The 24,072-nt window shown below is 41.4% G+C and overlaps 1 protein-coding gene across 8 annotated transcripts in view; it reads right to left on the bottom strand.

The window, feature by feature from the left end:
* hnf4a (hepatocyte nuclear factor 4, alpha) overlaps positions 1-24,072 on the bottom strand; it is a 245,115-nt gene that overhangs the window by 53,655 nt on the left and 167,388 nt on the right. For 3 of the 8 annotated variants that reach the window (XM_068048241.1, XM_068048240.1, XM_068048239.1), the window contains exon 2: positions 8,030-8,074. The exons of 4 other annotated variants lie outside the window; for them this stretch is intronic. In XM_068048241.1, the coding sequence (XP_067904342.1) occupies positions 8,030-8,042 (13 nt within the window). In that variant the 5' untranslated portion in view covers positions 8,043-8,074. Of the gene's footprint in view, positions 1-7,203; positions 7,363-8,029; positions 8,075-24,072 lie in introns of those variants that run through there. One more of the 8 variants, XM_068048236.1, reaches the window with a different exon arrangement.

The raw sequence follows: 24,072 nt of genomic DNA on the forward strand, positions 1-24,072 counted from the left end.
GGATTATGTGTAAACTCTGAGAGTGGATAAGAAACTGGTTGAAGAGTGAGAAACAAGGAATAGTGGTTGTAGCTAATAGTACAGATGCATTTAAGGGGAAGCTGGACGAGCATATGAGGAAGAAAGGAATAGAGGTTACGACGATAGATATCGATGAGGAAAGATGGGAAGATGCTCCAGTGAAGCATGAACACCAGTATGGGTTGGTTGGGCCGAATGGCCTGCTTCTATGCCGTATAACCTATGTAATCTTATGTAAAGAATGCCGATTTCAAGAGTTCTGTCAGTGTGGAGAAGTGTTAAGTGGGGTACCTCAGGGTTCAGTGTTAGGACCACTACCATGCCTAATTGACAGAAGTGGCCTAAATTCAGAAACTCAGTGCAAAGTAATTGATGGGACCAAAACAGGAGGAATTGGAAAAAATTGCTTAAAAATTACAGAGTCAAAAATATATATGGTCAGATAAAATTTAATGCAGAAAAGTGCTGACTGCTACACATTGGACGGAAAAATAAGTAGCCGTGGTACTCCATGAATCTTCTTTGGCCTCCTTATCTCGAGAGACAATGGGTAAGCGCCTGGAGGTGGTCAGTGGTGTGTGGAGCAGCGCCTGGAGTGGCTATAAAGGCCAATTCTAGAGTGACAGGCTCTTCCACAGGTGCTGCAGAAAAATTTGTTTGTCGGGGCTGTTACACAGTTGGCTCTCCCCTTGCGCCTCTGTCTTTTTTCCTGCCAACTGCTAAGTCTCTTCGACTCGCCACACTTTAGTCCCGCCTTTATGGCTGCCCGCCAGCTCTGGCGAACGCTGGCAACTGACTCCCACGACTTGTGATCAATGTCACAGGACTTCATGTCGCGTTTGCAGACGTCTTTAAAGCGGAGACATGGACGGCCATGAATGGTGCTGCAATAAGTAATGATGTGGAAAGAGGCTAGGGATCATAATGTGTCCAACTAATGCAAAATAGTAATCAAATAAAGTCAATAGAAAGAATGCTGAACTACATAGCCAAGCTGCAGAATAAGTCAGAAGAAGTCATAGTCAAGCCATACAGTGCTCGTTTTCCAAGGCATCCTCCCCGCGTGGCAGAGCCCACCCCATCCCCGCCACTGGTAAGATCCCAGTGGTGGTAGGAGGAGGCCCTTAAGTGGCCATCAATAGGCCACTTAAGGGCCTCAATTGACCTCTGAGCAGGAATTCCATCATCAGCCTATCCCGCCTTTGGCAGAATCAGAGCCAGGAATCCCAGCGTCTCATTCCGTGGTGGGTGATTCTGCCCCGATTCTCTGGCACCCGCATCCCACCCCCCACAACCCCCCACCACAAAACCCACCATTGGGATGAGAACAAGATCCAGCCCTGTGATCAACCCTAGGAATGGATATTTAGGTGGAGTGGTGGCCGCAAAAACTCTGGATGTATTTAAGAAACAATTAGACGCATTAATGGGGGCACCATATGCACTTCTATAAATGAAATAATATAGGCCGTGTGGTCTTCCTCATCCATAATATGGTGATCTTGTTTATCATCTTGACCATTTACCCACTGCACATATTCACTCAGCCCTGTACATAAACCACCTGAAATCTGGAAGAAACCTGAATCTGGTTTCACTTGTGTATAAAACAGGTAGAATTTAAGATTAAGGTTTTATTAAGATGAAATCCAGTGTAATTTGCCTCCAGGTAAATAAAACTTTGTTATCAGTTGTGAAAGGTATGAGACATTATGATAAGTAATGCTATGAGTGCATCCATTTTTTGTTAAATTTTGAAGATTTATGGTTCAAAACTGAAAAGGAGTCCATGGATTTTTTTTACAAGGGTCACTGAGAGGTCTGGACTGTAAACAGTTACTGGAAGGCACCTGCCTTCAGATTATTACCCAGCAGGGGTTTTTTTGACTTGGGGAAAGATGTTTGCAGAGAAGTGACAGGTCAAGATTTATAGGGGTCCGGAGGCTTGACTCCTGACATTGTTTATGATTTCATTTTGGACAGTAAGTTGGGATATGGACAATGGTCTGAAAAGATAGTTGGAGAAAACTTGCCAAGAGAGCAACACCCAGCTTAGTCTGTTCTAGTTCTTTGAAAAGCCTGCCTGTTTTCCATCTCTCGAGAAGCTGAGAAGCAAGTGTAAGAAACTGCTTGAAACATCTATTACTGCATTTTCCCTGGAAAGTCTGCCAAAACTAATCTCCAACTAGTCACTTATCAAGAACAGTTCTAGGAAGATTCCAGTAACAGCTGTCCATATGTATTTGGGACACTAAAGCAAAAAGGGCTTCTGACATCTTTTCATATCTTCCCTTTTTTCTTCAAGAAGTAGCAAGTATTTTGGCCAATGTAGTCTTTTTTGTTGTTTTTTGTACCAGAGCTCTAAAGAGTAAATCTCTATTTTTTGGTAACCCGTGTATATGTGTGTGTGTGTGTGTGTGTGTGTGTATGTGTGTGTGAGGGGCTAAGATAAAAAGGGAACTTTTATATTTCAATCTGTGAGTTTATGCTTTGCTTCATGACTGGTTAAAACTTGATTTGTAATAAATTGATAATTTTGTTGTTTATTAAAGAAACCTGATTGGTGCGTTTTATTCTGGGATAAAAATGGCGTCTATGATTAACTTTATCGGTAAGTGGGAAAACATTTAAATATATATTGTGACCTGTGGAGAAGTGGAACTAGAATAAACAGTGCACTCCTCCTGTCTCGGTTGTAACATTAATGAAAGTGAAATAACCATGTCAGAGCAAAAGCAGCAAAGAAAAGCTGTAAGAGAAAAGAAAATCTTTTTAAACCTAACTCTAATTAGTCTGAGAGGTATAAAGCCTACACCTGCCACTAGATTCTTGTTGGCTTAGCTCTCATGTTAACTGCATTAAAAGGTTAACATAGTCAGTGACTTTCCTTCTGAGTCACTGCCTATTCATTGCAACTAATTGCATACTTCAATGAAAAGCATCCTTTCCTGCTACATTTGGAAGAATTAGAAGTTAGTTTATAATTGGTCTGTGAGAGGGGTTACCACTTCAACTGTCAAAATTTTTTGTTAGATGATTCCTTGTTAAGGAGGAGAATAGTTGTTTCATACAATGCTAATTTCAAAGATTTTTTTTTTTAAATGTGTTATGCTCCACTCTAAAATTAGCCAGAACAAAAGCTGGGCAGAAATAGATAAACCAAATCTATACATTATAACCTTAAAAATTATGAAATTAACATTTTAAAACGGTAAATTATAAAGAAATATGGAACATTACAATCTAAATCTATATATTATACTAAAAACAATTTAGCTACACTTACTCAAATCAACATTCATTTAGAATGTGAGGATTGTTTACATCAAATTGGTGGAGTAACAGTTAAGGAATAATCTAAGGTTAAATATTTCACAAAGAGGGAAAATGCTTTGATATAAAATTTAATTTTTAATTCAAAATTTCTACTCAATCAAATTTAACTCCTTTTGCTGTTCTTCTGTTTTTCTGTCTCCTATTTCTTCCTGATGAACAGTACCTTTTTATCCATAATACTAATAGTTTATAACTGAAGGTTTGCACTTATTCCTCTGGATTTTTCTTCCTCTATTCTCTGATACACAAATACCAGCTTCCAACATAAACTTGTTTGCAATGATATGTTTTAATTACAAACATAACCACATATGCAATAAACCCTTTTTAATTGCCAAAAAAATGTTTCTAATTTAAAAATAGTGGCGATGTCACACTCACGGAGGGAACAGTGCTGAAATATGAAATGAATTGGAGAAATTATGAAATAAATGTAAACTGTTGAACTAAGCTAGAAGAAAAAAGACACTTTGCTACCCAGCAACATGGAAGGAGAGGTCAGGTGAGCCCCACCTGTAGTGCCAATCAACATGTTTTTCTGTTGAAGACAAGACCATTGTTAACATCTGGAATTGCCCTGAGGAGGCACACTGATATGTAAAACAGCCCATTCCATGCTAACGACTCTTATCATCAAAACTTGGGCTGGCAAAAGCTTTTGGAGACAGACTGACTCTGAGGCCAAGGCCAAAATAGTAAGTGTGAAATAACATCTATTTATCAAAATGGATCATATTCAGACGCCAATGGTCCCCACATCCTGGGAAATTGTATAAACACCCCAGGGGAGAGCATCTTGTCACCTGACTAAAACCAAAATCTGTTAAGTTTTCACCTTAAAAGAATTAACTGCTCTGAGGGAGTGAGACAGAAAGCCATTCTAGCCAGAGAAGCTGTGAGGTCAATCCAGCTAGGCAATAAGCCCTGCCAGCACCATCTTTAAACTACTAAGGCAGAGAGATTGCAAGGTGACCTTGAAAACTCCCCATCTGAGAAATTGAACAAGGACTTCCACCATCAACTTTGGACTGAGTTTTAACAAAGAGGAGTCTGCAACACTTCATCAATTCCAAGACAAGGAACATTCAGGCTTGCAACGCTGTTAAAAATTCCTCCTGGAAAACCCAGAAGGTTTCAAAGTGAACTCTACTTACTATAATCAAGCTCGAATTGCATGCTACCCTCTACTGCCTATCTTTTCCTGTGTATGTGAATGTATATGAATGTGTGAATGGGTGAGGTTGCAAACATTTTTAGATATCGTTTTAATAAATAGTTATCTTTTTAAACCTATGAGAAAACTTTTAGTTTGTCTGTTTAGTTGATCCTTAAACACTCAGGAACTGAAAAAACTATTTTAAAAACACATTCTGCAGTCAGTTGAGAGGTGAAAAGTGGAGGCCACCCATGCCGTTTCCCACCTGTCCGTAACAGTGCTTTTTTGGTGCTAATTAAGGTGAGGGATGGCAGTACTGTAAAAAGGAACATCGCTTTACTTTGGGGACTCAATGTTATAATCAATAAATCCATAGACAGACGTAATATGAAATCCTACAGAGTACAGATCCCTCTGCACAGATCAACAATGTGCCGTGGAGGAATAAACAACAGTTTGTCTTTGGATAGCACTTTTATTGTTGAAAAATGCCTCAATTTGCTTCACAGGCATAAACAGACAAAAATGGATACTGTGATAAAGAAGGGCAGAGATATAAACCTGGCAACTACAGGTCAGTCAGCCTGACGTGAGTAGTGAGGAATTTTGGGCAGGATTAATTGTCACTTGGGGAACTTATGGATTAATAAATGACAGCCATTCTGGATTTGTTGAAGGCAAACCGTGTTTGACTAACTTAATTAAGTTTGTAAATGAAATAATAGAAAGGGTGGATGAAGGTCATGTGGTTGCTGTTGTGTGTATAGACTTTCAAAATATGTTTGATAAAATACTACATAATAGATTTATTAGCATAATTGAAGCCCATGGGATTAAAGGGGCAGTAGCAGTATTGGTACAAAATTGGCTGAGGGATAGAAAGCAGAGAGTAGAGGTGAACAGTGTTTTTCAGACTGGAGAGAAGTTTGCAGTGGTATCCCTCAGGGTTCGGTATTAAGACCACTGCTCTGTTTGACATATATTAATGAAGTGGACTTGGGTATACAGGACATCATTTCAAAGTTTGTAGATGACATGAAACTTGGAAATGTCGTAAACAATGAGGGGAATAGTAACAGATTTCAGGAGGATATAGACAGACTGGTGAAATAGGCAGATGTAGACAGAATAGGCAGATTAATGGTACAATTCTAAAGGGGATGCAGAAATAGAGACCTGGGGGCGTGGGGGAATGGACACAAATATTTGAAGGTGCAGGACAACTTGAGAAGGCTGTTAAAAAAGTATATGGGATCCTTGGCTTTATCAACAGCTGCATAGAGTGCAAAAGGAAGTTCTGCTAAACCTTTATAAGTAAAATAAAAGCAAAATACTGCAGATGCTGGAAATCTGAAATAAAAAAACAAGAAATGCTGGAAGTACTCAGCAGGTCTGGCAGCATCTGTGGAGAGAGAAGCAGAGTTAATGTTTCAGGTCAATGATCTTTCATCAGAACTTGCCTTTAAACCTTTATAAGTCACTGGTTTTGCCGAAGAAGGAAGTAGAGAGGTAGAGGGATTTAGGGAGGAAATTCAAAAGCATTGGGCCTAAACAGATGAAGGAATGGGTGACAACGTGAAGACAGGTGGCACGTACAAGGGACGAGAGTCAGAGGAACAGTTGCAAGGCTGGAGGAAGTCATAAGGATAGGGAGGATCAAGGCTATGAAAGGATTTATGCACAAGATGCCAATTTTAAAATGGAGATGTTGGAGAAATTGGAGCCAATGCAGGTCAGTAAGGACAGGGTTAATGTATAAGGGAATGGGTGTACAATATGATGGTGGCAGCATAATTTTGGATGTGCTGAAGTTTATAGAGACTGAGGGATGGGAGACCAGCTAGACAATCATTGGAATAGTTGACTCTGGAGTTAGAAAAGGCATGAATATGCCATTTCTACACCCTATACCAGCCAAACCAAACTATGGCCTCTAAGTGAAAGCGTCAATTTGGTGGGTAGTTTTTATTGAGCATCTATGCTGACAGGAACTGGTTTGTAACATCCAAATTAATTTTATATAGAGTCCTTGCAAAAAGCAAATGAGGACATTTGAATCTCATTAACCTAGACTGGACTGGAGTCCAGGGGAGAGAAATTCACTTGTAAAGCATTATGCAAGCTTACACCGATTTCCCATTGTTGTCACTGAGAAATGCTGCATTGGCTGCGCAGGCAGCGACCCTACCTGCGCCCAAAGAATCAATGTAAGCCTGTGTAATGCCACCAGAAGTGGTGCCATGTGAATTAATTTCTTCCCCTTCATTTCTACGACTCTATCTGAAAGTTCTTTTCATATATTCATCACTTTTGCATGAAGAAGAATTTCCTGAAAACAGTCCTAAGATTACCTTTTACTAGTTTGAGCCTGTGCCCTTATTTCTACACCCATAGTTTAATTTGAAGTAATATTCCAGGTAAACTATTTCTATACCCTTAAAATTAATAAAGTTTCTTCTCCGATGCCCCCTGTTCATCTGAAAAACTATCGATCCGACCCATTCATAACTCAACCTTCTGACATTGGGGTTCAGCCTTGTGGCTCTTTCTGCATTGCACCCAGTGTTTAAATATCTCTGTTATTTCTTGGTGATCAGAACTGGATGTAGTATTCATGGTGAGGTCTGAAATCCATTATTCTGTTTGATCATTACCTTCTCTGACTGTTTTGATTATGTAATTAAACCTACCTTTAGCTTTGTTGACTGTTGTTTTGCATTGGTTGGATTTGGTTAGTGTTGAGAGCACAATGACTCCTACGTTTCTTTGTACTTCATATTTAGTTATCACAACACCATTCATGGAGTATGCAAGTCATCTATTTTTCTTCCCTCATGTAGCATTTTATACTTTATTGAAATGGATAAAAGAGCTCTATTCAAAATTTTGAAATATAATTTACGTTCTGCTTGAGCAACTGTCTTTCTTTGACATAATTATGTGCAAATCTATGCTAAGAAGTAACACTGCAATAAAAAGCTAACTGCTTTTTTACAATTTGGAAAGATTCAAAGCAACATTCAACAAAAAATTGTAGCTCAGAGTGATTTTGGACCCTCTGTACAGAGGTAGCTTACAGCAGTAACTAGTGTTTTTAGCTAGTGCCTTTATAGGAACGGCCCTTGTAGCCAAAAACCAATTTCTGCTTTGTTGGCTAGTGTTTGCAAACATATTACTACACCTATGACTGTTAGATTTTTGTTTATGCATTACATTATTTATATGGATTACTCAAGTTATGAGTGTGAAAACTTCCAGCAGTAAGCCTGAATGCCCATAGGACTAGTTGTTCTCTGGGGAAAGATCACTCCCTGAGTAGCACTGCTGCATCCTTAATTGAAAGAGTTCATCAATTGAAGTAAAGAAGTAGATTTCCAACCAAAATCCTGTAAATCTGACCATTAACCTTAAATATACTGGCACTCAAAGGTAATATAATGGGTTTCTTTCGATAGGGAAAATTGACGGGAAGGAAGAAAAATCTGGCGGGACCAATTTGACTCTGTAGGAACTTGCCTTTTCTCTTCATTCATTTTCTGGTATATTGTTCTGGCACCCCAGCTGGAAGAGGAATTGAAAAAGCAGGTAGTAAATGTCGGAAATGAAAGAGCTGTTGGTTAGGCACTGTTTATTCACAGTTAAGAATACAGACTGAATTTAATGACCCCACTGCCGGGACCGGCGGTGGGCCTGAAAAGGGCGCCGTTCGCGTTCATCACGTGGGCAGCTGTCCCTCTGCAATTATGAGGCGGGCGACCATTTTGCATAAGGGAGGTGCGGGTCCCCTTCAAACACATGTCGGGGGTGGGAGGTGAGTTGTTGATTATGGCCTCAGATATTTAAAGGCCTGCCAGCCCTGCACAAACTCCTGCCTTGGATTCATTGTCAGGTTGGTGCAGCCAACAACTCTGCCTGACCGTTACCTATACCTCCCCACCCCCTGAGGAGGGCAGAAGATGATAGCTGAGACACAGGGCAGCCCCACAGTTCAGTGATGCCTCCCTACAGATCTCCTCCAGGCTGCAAGGGAAAGGCAGGAGGTTCTGTTCCCTGTGATGGCAAGAAGAGGTCCTCCTGCATGACCAAACAAGACTGGGTGGAGATCACAGAGGAGGTCAGCAGCTGTGCCGTCACCCAGTGAAACTGGGTCCAGTGCAGGAAGAGGGTCAATGACTTCCTGGATTCTGCTAAGGTGAGGGCTTGATACCAGTTGCCTTTCTGGGCATTGCATGTAACTATGCAGGAGGTTGCACAACAAGGGGAGGGTAGCAGAGAAGCAGTGTTGGCTGATTGGCAAGGGTTCTGTTCTCTTTCTGACAGATGCATGGCTGTCCCTCAGCCACAGGCCACCTTCCTTCATAGCTCACCCCACTTAACTCCCCTGATAGCGAGTGCCAGCATTAGATACATCAGATCCCCCAGTAGTGGATGAGGGGCTGAAATGAGCAGAACTGTCATGTTGATCTCTGTGCCATTCTCTACTATCTCCATTGTTCCTCTTGCAGGAGTAGAGGACCCATAATAGGAGCGAGATGGTCTGAACTCGCGGAGGACTCCCAGATCTATGTCCACTCATCTCCACTGAGGAAGAGGCCTTGGAGCTTGGGTATCCAGGGCGGCCGGGTTATCTCAGACGGGGAGATTGGAGTCCCTGCTCAAGAGAGTGAGGATTGCCTCCCTTCGGCATTCGCATCAATGTTGGAGACCCATATTACGCATGTTGGCATCAGGGGATCTGCACAGCCTAACCCACATATGTCTGTGTTCTCTCATGCAGTTAGCTGTTCACAGGGGTCCACAGCCACAGGGAGTTTAGTCATCTATCTCTGAGGAGGAGGACCACTCAGAGGATGCACAGTCCCATGGCTCTCTTGCACCCTGCACCACCGCAGATACTTTCACCTCAGTGGGTACCCACTCGGCATTAGAATCAGGGTCACAAGCTAGTGAGAGCACCTGACACATATCCGAGCAGCTGGCTGAGGCTGAGGCCTCTGATAGTCAGAGAACTGTCTGTAGCCAGGTCCATGCTCAGCCCCAGGATGATGATGAGCTGCTGGTGTCGACAGCACAGGGCATGCAGTGGGTTGCAGACAGTGGTAAGGCAACATCTGGCAGAGATGCCAGAGGCAATGCACAGCCATGAGCGGATGGAGGAGTCCATCTCCCATGACTGCTGCCAATTCTCAGGCCTATGAGCGCATGACTTCCTCCATTGAGAAGTTGGCAAATTGGCGACCCTCATGCAGAGCCAGATGCACACAGACCTACACACCATCACCTTGGTTATGAGCTCAGAGCAGCAGTGGCAAGGCGAGGGAAGGAACGGAGCTCGGAGGCTTCTCTAGCTGCTGGTCCTTCTCTGGTGAGCAGGGAGGCTTAAGCGAGCCTTCAAAGGGAGAAGGAGAGGCTGCCATCCATATTTGCCAACAGTGGCCACCGGCTCCTCAGCCCCTCTGCCAGTAAGCCCAGCTCCAGCAGCCGCGACGCCTGAGGAGAGACCTGCACTAGTCCAGGACACACCCAAGCAGCCAGGGCCTTCCAGGCCTCAGTCAGCCAGAGGACACCTGCCAAAGTCATCAAAGGCCAAGGGGCAGCTTGATCAGCAGCCTGCCTCCAGCCGAGCTACTGCCACGGAGTCACACTGTGTAGGAGCACCCGTAAACGTATTAAGAAGAGCACATAGCCACCCTTTGATTTCACATTTGTACCCTATATGTTTCATATTAATTAATTAAAAGATCCTTTGTTCAAATCATTAGGCTTCATTGTATGAAAGCCATGTGCCATTATGTCTTAATTGAGAGCTGTTGACCGCCCCCTTCCCTCTTAGAGCAATGCCAATGTGACCACAGCCCTCATTAACATGCCAATGTGATGAAAGCACTCAGTCACATATGTTCTCCCAGGGGCACTAGCATGCATTGCAATTGGTTGCAAGTCAGGGAACACAAATGGAAATGAGGCAACAGAATTCATGGATGAAGGTGAGTCTTTATTGCATTCTCAGTAAGTGGACATCAGGGTGGCTGGAAACGGGTAATTGTGAGGTTGTCTCCTGCCTCCTTTGCATGTCTCTCAATTTGTCTGACCTCCCCCAAGGACATAGAGGGGGATGCCGCTCCGTCCCCGGCAATGTGTCCGGTGTCTCCACACAGGCACCGGCGTCATTTTTAAAGAACTGCAAGCCCTTACCGGCAATTTTAATTTTTAAAGGGAACATTACCTTTAATTTAAATAAAAATAGTAACGTTCACATCAAAGCCCCTCTTCCATCCCCCCCAATCATCAACCAATACATTTATTTCCTTCTCCGCCCCCCCAAAAAACATTTTTTACGGTCCCAACCTTTCACCTCCAAACTTTGCCCTTCAACCCCTTCCCACCATCCCCTCAGTCAATGGGATATGTTTTCTCTGCTCCTCCCCCTCCCGAGCTGAAAATTAAACTCCTCCCCACTCCCCACCAGTGTCTCACCTTGAATCCTCAAACGAGGATCGGAAGGCACAGGACTTCCAGCCACTGGCTGGAATATCGGTGTGGGACGGCTGCCTTGTCCAGATAAGTTAATTAACATGTATTTTCGTTAATTTTATTAGGCAAATGAAGGCTCTGCCTTTGTGCAGTGGGGGGGGGGGGGGGGGGGGTGGCACACCAAGGTCGGCCCTTCCGGCCGTCGGGGGTCGAGGTGGCCCTCTCGCGGAAGAATTTTCCCGGCCCCCCTGCCATGACCCCCGATGTTGGAGGGCTGGTAAAATTCAGCCCATCAACTCAGAGAATCTTCACTGTCAAACCAATTGTTCCTAGTAAAGGAGCTGGGGCAAAGAATAAAAATAGCTGACTGACTGATCTTTCACATTCTACCTTCCATAAACTTAAGATCATCCAAATCTCTGTTGTCCATGTCTTCACTCGTACCTCTATCACCTCTGTGCTCGCTGACCTACAGTGACTCACAGTCAAGCAATGTCTTGATTTTAAAATTCTCATCTCTTGTTTCAAATCCCTCCATGGCCTTGCCCCACCCTATCTGTTCTTATGACTGAGGATGGAGGAGTGCACTGTCTTTCTCTAGTTCCACTTCTCTACGGGTCACAACATATATTTAAATGTTTTACTCAGTTACCAATATGGTCAATTATGAACTTTATCTATTTTATTTTCAGAATAAAAATCCACCAACCATATTTCTTTAATAAACAACAAAATTATTAATTTATACTAAAAATGAGTCATTCAATAAATATGCAAAGCTTATTAACACACAGGTTGAAATATGAAAAAATAAATATATTTGCTTCTAAATAACCCAATACACACGCACGCACACCAGTTAAAGAAAAAAAATCTTTCTGTGCTTGTTAATTCTTGAAGAAAAAGTATAAGATATGAAATTTTCCAGATGGTTCTTTGGTGTGGCGTCCAGGTACATGTAGACAGGTGTCATTAGACACGTGCAGTGGTCACTGAGATCTTTTCAGAAGCATTTCATTCAGGGGATGACGAGAGGAAGTCTTGCAGAAGCTTCTCAGGAGAAATGCTGCATCAGTTTCTCCAGTTCTCACACTGGATTCTCAGGGTTTTTCAAAGAGTTAGAACAGGGTGAGCTGGTAGCCTCTCTGTCTTAGCAGGTTTACACCCCAACTGCCCACTTCCAGTTCAAAAACAAAACCAATTCCTGACCACCATAAATCTACACATGTCACTTCTCCATAAACAACTCCAACAGTCAGCAAGGCTCCTGCTGTTTACTTAGCTTAAGACATGTGACTTCCAATAAGTGTTTTTTAAAGAAAGTCTCAAATGTCCTTACAGTGACCCTTTTATAAAAAAAAACAAGTCCAGCATCTCCTCTGGTATTTTCACAGTCTTTTGAACACAAGTCTTCAAAAATATTAACAATGGAAGCATGTTCATGACAATCTGTATCTATCTCCAGCCCCACAATCCTCCAAGATGTCTGCGTTCCTCTAATTCTAGTCTCTTGAGCATCCCCAATTTTAAATGCTCGACCATTAGTGGCCGCACCTTCAGTTACCTAGGCCATAAGCTCTGAAATACCCTCCCAACACCTCTCCAACTCTCTACCTCACTTTCCTCCTTTAAGACACTCCTTAAAACCTACCTCTTTGACCAAGCTTTTGGTCATTTGACCTAATATTGCCTTGTGTAGCTTGTGTCATATTTTGTTTGATAATGCTCCTGTGAAGCACCTTGGGATATTTTATTACATTTATGCTGTTATATAAATATAAGTTGTTATTGTCGTTGACACAAAGGTTCAGAAAAGCTTAAATGCCAGTAGAAACAAATGCAAAAAAATTAACACGAAGAATCCAGAGAATGTCACTCCCTTAGAATCTGTGAACTCCCTTAAAAGCTTTTCTACCTAAAAGGTTTCCACCAAGTCCTCTTACTATCAAGCTTTCTTGGTGTGCTGAGATTTGAGGGGTGGTATTGTTCTTGAGTAGCAGTGCCAGATAAGCGATAATGAATCAACATGCCTTTGGAATGTGCTGCTGATTTGTTATTGTCCATTTTGTGTTACCCCCCGCAACCCCTCCCCCCCCCCCCCCCCCCGCCCCCAAGATCAGCTTCAATCCCATAAGAACACAAGAAATAGGAGCAGAAGTAGACCATATGGTCCATCGAACCTGCTCCACCATTCAAAATGATCATGGCTGATCTTAGACTTCAATTCCACTTTCCCGCTTGACATACCGTTTGATTCCCTGGGAGACCAATGATCTATCTATCCAGCCTTAAATGTGTTCAATAATGGAGCATCCACAACCCTCTTGGGTAGAGAATTCCAAAGATTCACAGCCCTTTGAGTGAAATAATTTTTCCTCAACTTGGTCCTAAATGATCAGCCCCTTATCCTGAGACTGTGGCCGGAATTTAACGCCGCCCCAGCGGGTCGGATGGTGGCATGGGGGTGGCGTACAATTGAGCAGCAGCCTCGGGCCAATTAAAGCCTGGGGATCCGTAAAATAGGCGACGGATCCCCAGGCGGGGCGGAAGCGGGGTCGTCACCGACATTTAAATCGAAGTCCGTCTTCCGTCCGCCCACTGTAAAATTCCGGCCTGTGCCCCCGTATTTTTGATTCCTCGAGCAGTAGAAATAATCTCTCCATGTCTATCCAATCCAGCCCCGTTAGAATATCATATGTTTCAATGAGATCACCTCTCATTCTTCTAAATTCCAGAGAATACAGGCCCAATTTACTTAGCCTCTCATCGTAGCACAACCTCCTTATCCCAGGAGCCAATCTAGTGAACCTTTGCCGTACCACCTCCAATGCAAGCATATCTTTTCATAAATGTGGAGACCAAAACTGCACACAGTACTCCAGATTTAGTATCACCAAAACCCTGTACAATTGTAGCAATACTTTCTTCTTCCTGTACTCCAATCCCCTTGCAATAAAGGCCAACATACCATTTGCCTTCCTAATTGCTTGCTGTACCTGCATGTTAACTTTCTGCACTCCTTGTACAAGTACACCCAAGTCTCTTTGAACATTGACACTTTACAAGTTTCACGCCTTTTAAAAAATATTCTGCTTTTCTATTCTTATGACCAAAGTGCATAACTTCACACTTCCTTATGTTATACTCAATCTGCCATCTTGTTGCCACTCACTTAACCTGTCTATATATCTCTGTGTCCACCCCACAGCTTACCTTTCCACCCACCTCTGTATCATCAGTGGACTTAGATTCTTTACTCTCTCTTCATCCAAGTCATTAATATAGATTGTAAATAGCTCAGGCCCCAGCACTGATCCTAACAGCACTTCACTATTTTACTGCCTGCCAAATTGAAAATGCTCTGTTTATGCCCACTCATTGCTTTCTGTTTATTAACCAATCATCTATTCATGCTAATATATTACCCCAACTCCACGAGCCCTTATCTTGCATATTAAACTTTTGTGTGGCACCTTATTGAATGCCTTTTGGAAATCCAGGTATACTACATCTACTGGTTCCCCTTTATCTACCCTACTAGTTACATCCTCAAAAAACTCCAGTAAATTTGTCAAACAGGATTTCCCTTTAGTAAAACCATATTGACTTGTTTAATATTGCTGTGCTTTTCCAAGCGCATTGTTAAGACTTCGTTATTAATAGATTCCAGCATTTTCCCAATGACTGATGTTAGGCTAACTGGCCTGTAGTTCCTTGTTTTCTCTTTCCCTCCTTTCTTGAAAAGCAATGTAACATTTGCTAACTTCCAATCTGATGGCACCGTTCCCGAATCGCAGGAATTTTGGAAAATCATAGCTAGCGCATCCACTATCTCTGCAGTTATCTCTATTAGAAGCCGAGGGTGTCCCATAGAGTCCAGCACAGCTGTGGACTGAGGATTAGTGCAGCACCTTTTCCTGTGTACCTTTGGAATATCTTTAAATTTAAACACAAGCAAAAGCTGTAATGTGTGCAATCAGGGCAGTCTAACATATTTCAACATGAATCTCTTGTTATTTTCTCTCTCCCACGTACATAGGCTGCCTTTCAGTTTTAACCAAAAAATGCCATATAAACTTTTACCTCAATCATTCTTTTGAAATTTGTACTCTCGCATTTTCTTAAATAATTTTGAAAAACCCCCAAGCAAGTACTGCTGGAGGCTGATCATTTCAGTAGTTCGATTAACTAAATGCTACTGATGCCTCCTGGAAATTATGCACGCTCCACACTCTTAGACAGAAGGATCTGTCTTCAACTAATATAGTAAAGACTTGAAAGCACATAGATTCAAATCCAGGCTTTTGGGAAACCTAAAGCCTTCAAGCAAAAAACATTAATGGAGATACTAAAAGACATGTGTGACAATTAAGTAGGTAAATTTAATCAAGTTATTGTGAAATTTGCAATTATACTATGTTTTTCATTTAGCTAAAAGTATACTTTGGATGAAGAAATTTCAAATACTGAAAAAGATTTTTTTTTTAAACAAAAGCATTTTGACTGATTCAATTGGTTAACTTTCTTCATCTTTGATCTTTATATTTCATACCTCTTTATTTATGATTTGCTGCTGTTCCGCTTTGACCTAATCAACAAGTCTGACAGTGAAAGTGAGATGGGGAAAGTATTATGTAAGGGTGAATGTGACACTTGGAAGAAGTGCGAACTACATCCAAGACTTTTAATATATAAACAATCAATTTAAAACATGTCATACATTTTTTCCTATTTGCCCACTACTGATTAGGAATGAGTTCTTATACTTGTCCATTCTATGGCTTCATTCATCATGGGACAAAGTGAGAGTTTGCATGCAAATCAAACTTGACCATTTATGCTGTTTTGTCTGGCTTAAATTTAACGAACAATAGCTTCAGGTTTCATAACAATGATTCAAAGTAAGTTTTTGGCTGCTTCCTATTGCAAGGTGTCCAAAGGATACATTCAGTTTGTGTTAGTTTGTTAGGAAAGAGTTATGTAATTCTGTTTGTGTTACATTATGAACCCACAGACTCAAATAATGTACAGGGCAATGACACATAGCTTAAATACTATACAAATAAATGGGCACAAGTATAAGTACTGAATATTGCGCAAAACCCGTACATTACCAGTTTAAAAAAATGTAGATTGTAGCAACCAAGTAGGCGAGCCATTAGTTTGCAAAATTACATGCCAAATTAAGTCTTCAGCTTTATCAGAAAATCTCTACTTCATTTTAAAAACAGGGCCTTCTTTTCAATGATTTATAGTGAAAAGTGCAGCATGATCAAATCTTTATAAAAGCAATCCAGTATTGCCAAGACAAATAGATTTTAAAATGGTACCAAAACTGAAGAGTGTTTGATGTACCTTTTTACAGGTGTTTCTATAAGTATCTCCAAAAACGTTTTAAAAGTATATTAAAAAAATAATTAGCACAATCCCACAAAACTATATTAGGAAAGTTCATTGAGGAGTAAATATCACACCAGCTGCACTCAACATGCTTAGATAAAAATTAAGAGCCCTAACATCCACAGGACTTCTCCCCCGGTGAAAGTGCCAGGATATGCCTGCTGGGACCCTTTGCTCCTGACGCTACCAACCTATCCAGATAGACTGAGGTTTCCCAATTTGAACATGGTTTGTGGGCATCCATGCCTGTTTGGACATATCTAAATCCCTGCTAGAACAGAAGTGGAGGATGGCTAATGCAGCGTTGGACAGTGACTCACTCTTCAGCTGGCTGCCCTGATCTGATAGAATTTTTCAAAAAGTCTATCACCACCTTGTAAAGGTGACTGATCTCTCCCCTTTTCTATGGGGTTCAGGCCAGGACCCAGACCTGGACCCTGAGGTGTGCACCATTTACACCAGACCTAATGCTGATATGCCTTATTCAGCCCATTGTGGCCCACCCTGGGATGAGCAATTTCCTGGCCTGAGAATTCAATCCCCTGACCCTGCATCCTCTGACATAAGGGTCTATGTTTGCGGCGGATGGAGGTCCTACCCAAACAGGCCTGCCTGAAAGCTTGCAGATGAGGTTGATCTCAGCATATCTATTACTCGACCTAATTCCTAGGCTGTCCGCCACAATTAGGGATATACTGGAAAGGCAAATGGATTCATGGAGTCCAGAGCTTTTGGGATAGGTTGATCTGAAAGCTCTTTGACAGGGAGTTGAAACCCCTTTATTAAAAAGAGGAAAATTGGCTTCTGAAAAATGAAAATCATGTTAACTGATAACTGAATAAAAATAATGAATATTGTGAGATGAGCAGATATGTGAAATACACCATTATGTAAGAAAATAGCTTCCTTCATTTTGGTGTTGAAAGTGAATTAGTAGAGGTATTTAGTTTCTGTTGGGAAACAGGGACATAAAAAAGCATGGAATGGGGAAACGCTATTCTGTTTCTTCGACAGACCATAAATTCTACCCATCAATTAACCTCTGGAGGAAAAGTGCTGGAAAATTTGTCTCTTTCATTAATCATGCCTTACATGACATTCCTGAATACTGTAATTGTCTATTATGTATTGTAATGTAATGTTTTACATTACACATTGCCTTCTGTGTAGCTGTGATAGTGAATAATACAGAAGATTTTTTTTAATCTATAAAAAAACGCATGATTTTATCTGCCGCTTGGAATAAAGTGGACAATATGGCTGTGGGTATATTTCCAATTGAGGGTCCTAGGCTTCTTCAGTGATATGTGTTTGAAGTAACATGAAATGAAACATCCCAGGAAAAGTAGATGTATTTTACATAACTCAATTCCTTTTGGAGTTACCAAGATTTTCCAAGATACCCTGACATTTAACATATTTGCTCTGTTACCATTTTGATTTTTCACATTACTGTTTAATTTCTACCATCTTTTAACATTTCCCTCATTTGTTCCTGAGCCTCTGTTCCCCAAGTTAACTTCCTCATATGCATGCATTTCTTCTTAATTATTCACATGGGGCAGTTAAGCTCACAGTCACATCAGTATCACCCTGTGGTTCAGTTTCCTCCCACAGAATTACGAGCTGATGATTTTGCCCTCGTACAAATGTCAGTAAAGATTGAACTCAGGTCTCTAGATCAAGAATGCAACGCTCTAGCATTTGTAATCACTGGGTTGATTCTGCTTTTGCTATTTGATTCCCACATTTGCTGCATATATATGGTAACCTGCTGTGAGGGCAGAAATGATGTTCTGTTAAGTAGTTACCAATATGTTAAGTTTAGAAAGCCATGCCATACCTTGGCAAATAGAATTGTTACGACATTCCTCTGTCTTTTATTATAACTCATTTATTTTAGGTTACTAATACCTCCACTAAAATAGCAGAAAAATGTCTTGCAAATTAAGTGAACTTCACCTACCAAAATTGTTAACAGTAATCTTTAGGCTTTTTTTTTAATTTTCCAAGTCAGGAATGATGGGTGTGTAAGAGCAGTCCAGGTTGACTGGACCTGAAATGATCCCTCCTTTACTCACTGCAAAAGCTTCCCCAGACAGCCTGACTAATCCAAAGAACTCAACTTGTGAAGACTCAGAGCTGTGAACCTTTGCCCCGCTGCTCTATGGCAGTGTGTTTGTACACTTAACATGGCTGATCTTTCAAGTTCATGCTGCCTGTGGGGAATCTTGTCCATTGGAAATGCACATCAGAAATTCAAGCCACCTACCCATGATTTTCAAACAATTAATCATGGGTAGCATGCACTCGAGATTCCACAATGTGCTTCTGAGAGGCAAAGCTCCCCAGTGGTATTGTGGACTCAAAATTATCCTTTCATGTCATGGTGCCAGCCTGGGCTCTCTCCTTTGTACATTGCTCTCTTTTAAGGTCGTCACTATTACAGCTCACAAAATAATTCTTTAATGATTAGTTCTGCGTTTCATAATTTCAGGTCAGATAATGGAAGTTTGATGTGTTCTTAAAATTTCATTAAATGGGCTGAAGTCCCAGACAATTTGGATTTTGATATTCTTTTTTTGAACACCGCTCTAGCTTTTGTAAAACAAGTTTTTCTCTGAAGTGAACTTTGAATGTTTTCTGGCTGTAATAGTTGCAGTTATTTCTAATTATGGCTTTAATTGTAGTTTTTGTGATTACACTTGTACAAAAATGATATATATATATATAGTATATTATGCAAATAATCAAAACAATAGATTTTCAGATATGTAGTAAATTACTAAGACAATTTTACGAGTATGGTTGATTCGTGACTCCATAGGAAGAAAGACTTGCATTTATATGGTTCCTTACTTGACCTCAGGACATCCCAAAGTGCTTTACAGCCAATGAAGTACCTTTGAAACTTAGCCCCTGTTGTAATACAAGAGCACAAGAAATAGGAGCAGAAGTAGACCATACGGCCCATCGAGCCTGCTCCCCTATTCAATACGATTATGGCTGATCTTGGGCTTCAGTTCCACTTTCCTGCCTGCTCCCCATATCCCTTGATTCCCTGTGAGACCAAAAATCTATCTATCCCAGCCTTAAATGCATTCAATGATGGAGCATCCACAACCCTCTGGGATAGAGAATTCCAAAGATTCACAACCCTTTGAATGTAATTCATCCTCATCTCAGTCCTGAATGATTGGCCCCTTATCCTGAGACTGTGTCACCGTGTTCTAGATTCCCTGATCAGTGGGGACAATCTCTTAACTTCTACCCTATCAAGCCCTTTCAGAATCTTGTATGTCTCAATTAGATTGCCTCTCATTCTTCTAAACTCCAGAGAATGTAGGCCCAATTTACTCAGCCTCTCATCATAGGACAATCACCTCATCCCAGGGACCAATTTAGTAAATCTTTGCTGCACTGCCTCCAGTGCAAGTATATCCTTTCCTATATGTGGAGACCAAAACTGCACACAGTATTCCAGGTGCAGTCTCACCAAAGCCCTGTGGAATTTTAGTAAGACTTCTTTATTCCTGTACTCCAATCCCTTGCAATAAAGGCCAACATGCCATTTGCCTTCCTAATAGCCTGCTGCGCCTGCATGTTAACTTTGTGCATTTCTTGTGCGAGTACCCCCAAGTCTGTCTGAACATCAACACTTACTAGTTTCACACCTTTTAAAATATATTATGCTTTTCTATTTTTACGACCAAAGTGAACAACTTCACACTTCCCTACATTATACTCCATTTGCAATTTTGTTGCCCACTCATTTAACTCATTTATATCTCTTTGCAGCCTCTCTACATCTTCCCTGCAACTTTCCTTTCCACCGAGCTTTGTATCATCAGCAAACTTAGATACATTACTCGCTGTCTCTTTTTCCACGTCATTAATATAGAGTGTCAATAGCTGAGGCCCTAACACTGATCCTTGTGGCACCCCATTATTCACTGCCTGCTAACTTGAAAATGCTCCATTTATGCCCACTCTTTGCTTCCTATCTGTTAACCAATCCTCTAGCCACGCTAATATATTACCCCAAACACCATGAGCCCTTATCTTGCCTATTAATCTTTTATGTGGCATCTTATTGAATGCCTTTTGAAAATTCAGGTATACTACATCTACTGGTTCCCCTTTATCCACCCTTCTAGTTATATCCTCAAAAAACGCTAATAAATTTGTCAAACAGGATCTCCCTTTAGTAAAACCATGCTGACTTGTTCTAATTATACTATGCTTTTCCAAGTGCAATGTTAAGACTTCTTTAATAATAGTTTCCAGCATCTTCCCAACGACTGATGTTAGGCTAACTGGCCTGTAGTTCCCTGTTTTCCCTCTACCTCCTTTCTTGAAAAGCAGCGGAACATTTTCCAACTTGGGACCATTCCTGAATCTAAGGAATTCTGGAAAATCATAGCCAGCGCATCCACTATCTCTGCGGCTATCTCTTTTAGAATTCTAGGATGTAGACCATCTGGTCCCGGGGACTTGTCAGATTTTAGTCCTTCACGTTTCTCCAATACTTTTTCTCGGCTGATATCAATATCCTTAATTTCCTCACTCTTTTTAGCTCCTAGGTTACTGCCTATTTCTTATATGGAACATGTGTCTTCTACTGTGAAGGCAGACACAAAATATTTGTTCAATGCCTCTGCCATTTCCTCATTCCCCATGATGATTTCTCCTGTGTCTGTCTCTAAGGGACCAACTACTTTAGCTACTCTCTTCCTTTTTATGTACTTATAAAAGCTCTTACTTTTATTTTTATATTGCTGGCTTGTTTACACTCATATTCTATTTTTTCCCATTTTATCATCTTTTTTGGTGGCCCTTTGCTCGTTTCTAAGACACTCCCAATCCTCAGACTTGCTACTACTTTTTGCAACATTGCAAGCCTCTTCTTTTAGTCTAATACTTTCCTTAACGTCCTGAGTGAGCCACGGATGGGTCTTTCTTGACGAGTTTCTGTTTTTGAACAGAATGTACTTTTGTTGAACCCTCTGAACTGTTTCTTTAAAATGTTTCCCACTGTTCATTTACTGCCATACCTTCCAGTCTATTTACCCAATTAACCTTAGCCAGTTCTCCCCTCATAACATCATAATTGGCGTTGTTTAAGTTTATGATTCTCGTTTGGAATTGAAATGTGTCACTTTCAATCTTAACATGAAATTCAATGGTATTATGAACACTATTTCCCAGTGGATCTTTTACTATGACATTGCTTATTAATCCTGCTTCATTACACAATACAAGATCTAAGGTAGCTTTATCCCTAGTCGGTCCTCCAAAGTATTGCTCCAAGAATCTGTCACAAAAGCATTCTACAAATTCATCTTCTAGACCACTGTTGCCAATTTGATTGTCCCAGTCTATATGCAGATCAGAGCCACCAACAATTAATACATTACCTTTTTTACATGCTCCAATAATTTCCAGTTTAATGTTCTGTCCAATAATATAACTACTGTTGGGAGGCCTGCAAATACTTCCACCAGTGTTTTCTGACTCCTGCTATTCCTAATTTCCACCCAAACTGATTCTACTTCATACTTTTCAGAGGGCAGATCCCTTCTTATTAATGTTCTTATGCCATCCTTTACCATCAGGACTATGCCTCCTCCTTTGCCATTCTGTCTGTCTCTCCGAAATATTGTGTACCCTGGAATATTCATTTTCCAACCTTGATCTCCTAATAACCATGTCTTGGTAATGGCAATTAGATCTAGATCATTTACCTCTACTTGTGCCACAAGTTCATCTATCTTATTACAGATGCTTTGTGCATTCAGATAAAGGAACTTTAATTTCATTTTTTAACCTCTATTCTCTGCAATGACCTTATTTGCCAATGTACAATTTTTGTTAAACTCTCTGTCCCTTACTGTCCCATTTTGTTGGGAGTCACCCACATCACTATCCTGCTCCGATGCCCTGACCTCTCTCTTTGGATTTCTAAATTTCCCTTTACCCAAACCCTCATCCCCTCTGTTAGTTTAAAGCCCTGTCTACAGCCCTAGTTATGTGATTGGCCAGGACACAGGTTCCAGCCTGGTTCAAGTGAAGCCCATCCCAACGGAATAGCTCCCTCTTTCCTGATTACTGATGCCAGTGCTCCAAGAATCGCAACCCCTTCTTCCCACACCACTCTTTGAGCCATGCGTTTAGTTCTCTAATCTGCTTGACCCTGTACCAATTTGCATGTGGCTCAGGTAACAATCCGGAGATGATTACCTTTGATGTTCTGTGTTTTAGTTTGAACCCTAACTCCTCAAATCCTCTAAGCAGAACATCATTTCTGGTTCTACCTATGTTATTGGTTCCCACATGGACCACAACAACTGGATCATCCCCTTCCCACTCCAGGTTTCTGTCCAGCCATGAGGAGATGTCCTTAATCCTGGCACCAGGCAGGCAACACAGCCGTCAGAGCTCCCGGTCGCAGCTACAGAGCACAGTATCTATCCCCCTGACTACACTGTCTTCTATTGCTACCACATTCCTCTTCACTCCCCCCACTGGAATGGTATCTTTCACCATGGTGCCATGGTCAGTCCACTCATCCATCTTGCAGTCCTTCTCTTCATCCACACAGGTAGTGTTGGACAAGGTCAGAGGCTGAGGCTCCTCTATCACTACATGCTGATTTCCCCTACCTGCCTCACTTGCAATCACACCCTCCTGTCCCTGATCATTGGCCATCTCTAATGTTCTCCGTATTCTAAGGGGTGTGACTGCCTACTGGAACAAAGTGTCCAGGTAGCTCTCCCCACTCCCTGATGCTCCGCAATGTCTGCAACTCAGTCTCTAGCTCAGCGATTCTGAGCTGAAGTCGTGCAAGCTTCAGATATGGTTGTCCGGGATTGCAGTGCATTCCACAGATTCCCACATGCTGCAGTTGCAGCACACCACCAGCCCTGCCATCTCTTTACAACCTTTTATTTAATTAGTCAATTAGTTAATAATTCAAGCTGAAGTAATGTACTCGCCTACCTTGGAGTCAAAGGAAGAAGACTCACCAACTGCTAGAGGCTGAAAAAGATAGGAAAAAGAGCACCTCTTTCCCCCTCTGCACCGAATTTCCACGTGCACCAAACTTCCAACTTCACTCTGGAAAATGTTTCTCACTCAGGCAACTGTCTCTTCTCAGCTGCATTCGACTAAGAAACTGGTCTGCTTTATATAAGGATTCTGATGACTCACTAGCTAGCTCAGCTTTCTGCTACATTAGTTAACACCTATTGAACCTAACTACTTCCAACCTATTGACAGATAACTGCCAATGTAGGAAATGTGATGGCCAATGTGTGCACAGTAAGTTCCTACAAACAGCAATGAGATAATGGCCAGATGATCTGTTTTTAAGGTGTTGGTTGAGGGAAAAATATTGTCCAGGACACCAGGGCGAACTCTCCTGCTCTTCTTTGAAATAGTACCACAGGCTCTTTTATGTCCACTTGAGAGTGCAGATGGGGCCTTGGTTTAACATCTCATCTGAAAGACGGTATCTCTGACACTTCAGTGTAGGGCAGTGCACTATTAGCCTAGATTATGTCTAAGTATCTGCAATGGGACTTGAATCCAAACTCTTCTACTCAGAGGTGAGAGTGCTACCTAAACTTCCTGCCCCATGCCCCCAGTTGATTGAATCACACTTCTGGGGAGAATAATGATGGTAC

The sequence above is a fragment of the Heterodontus francisci genome, chromosome 16, assembly GCF_036365525.1.
Source record: "Heterodontus francisci isolate sHetFra1 chromosome 16, sHetFra1.hap1, whole genome shotgun sequence".
In the NCBI taxonomy this organism is placed as follows: domain Eukaryota; kingdom Metazoa; phylum Chordata; class Chondrichthyes; order Heterodontiformes; family Heterodontidae; genus Heterodontus; species Heterodontus francisci.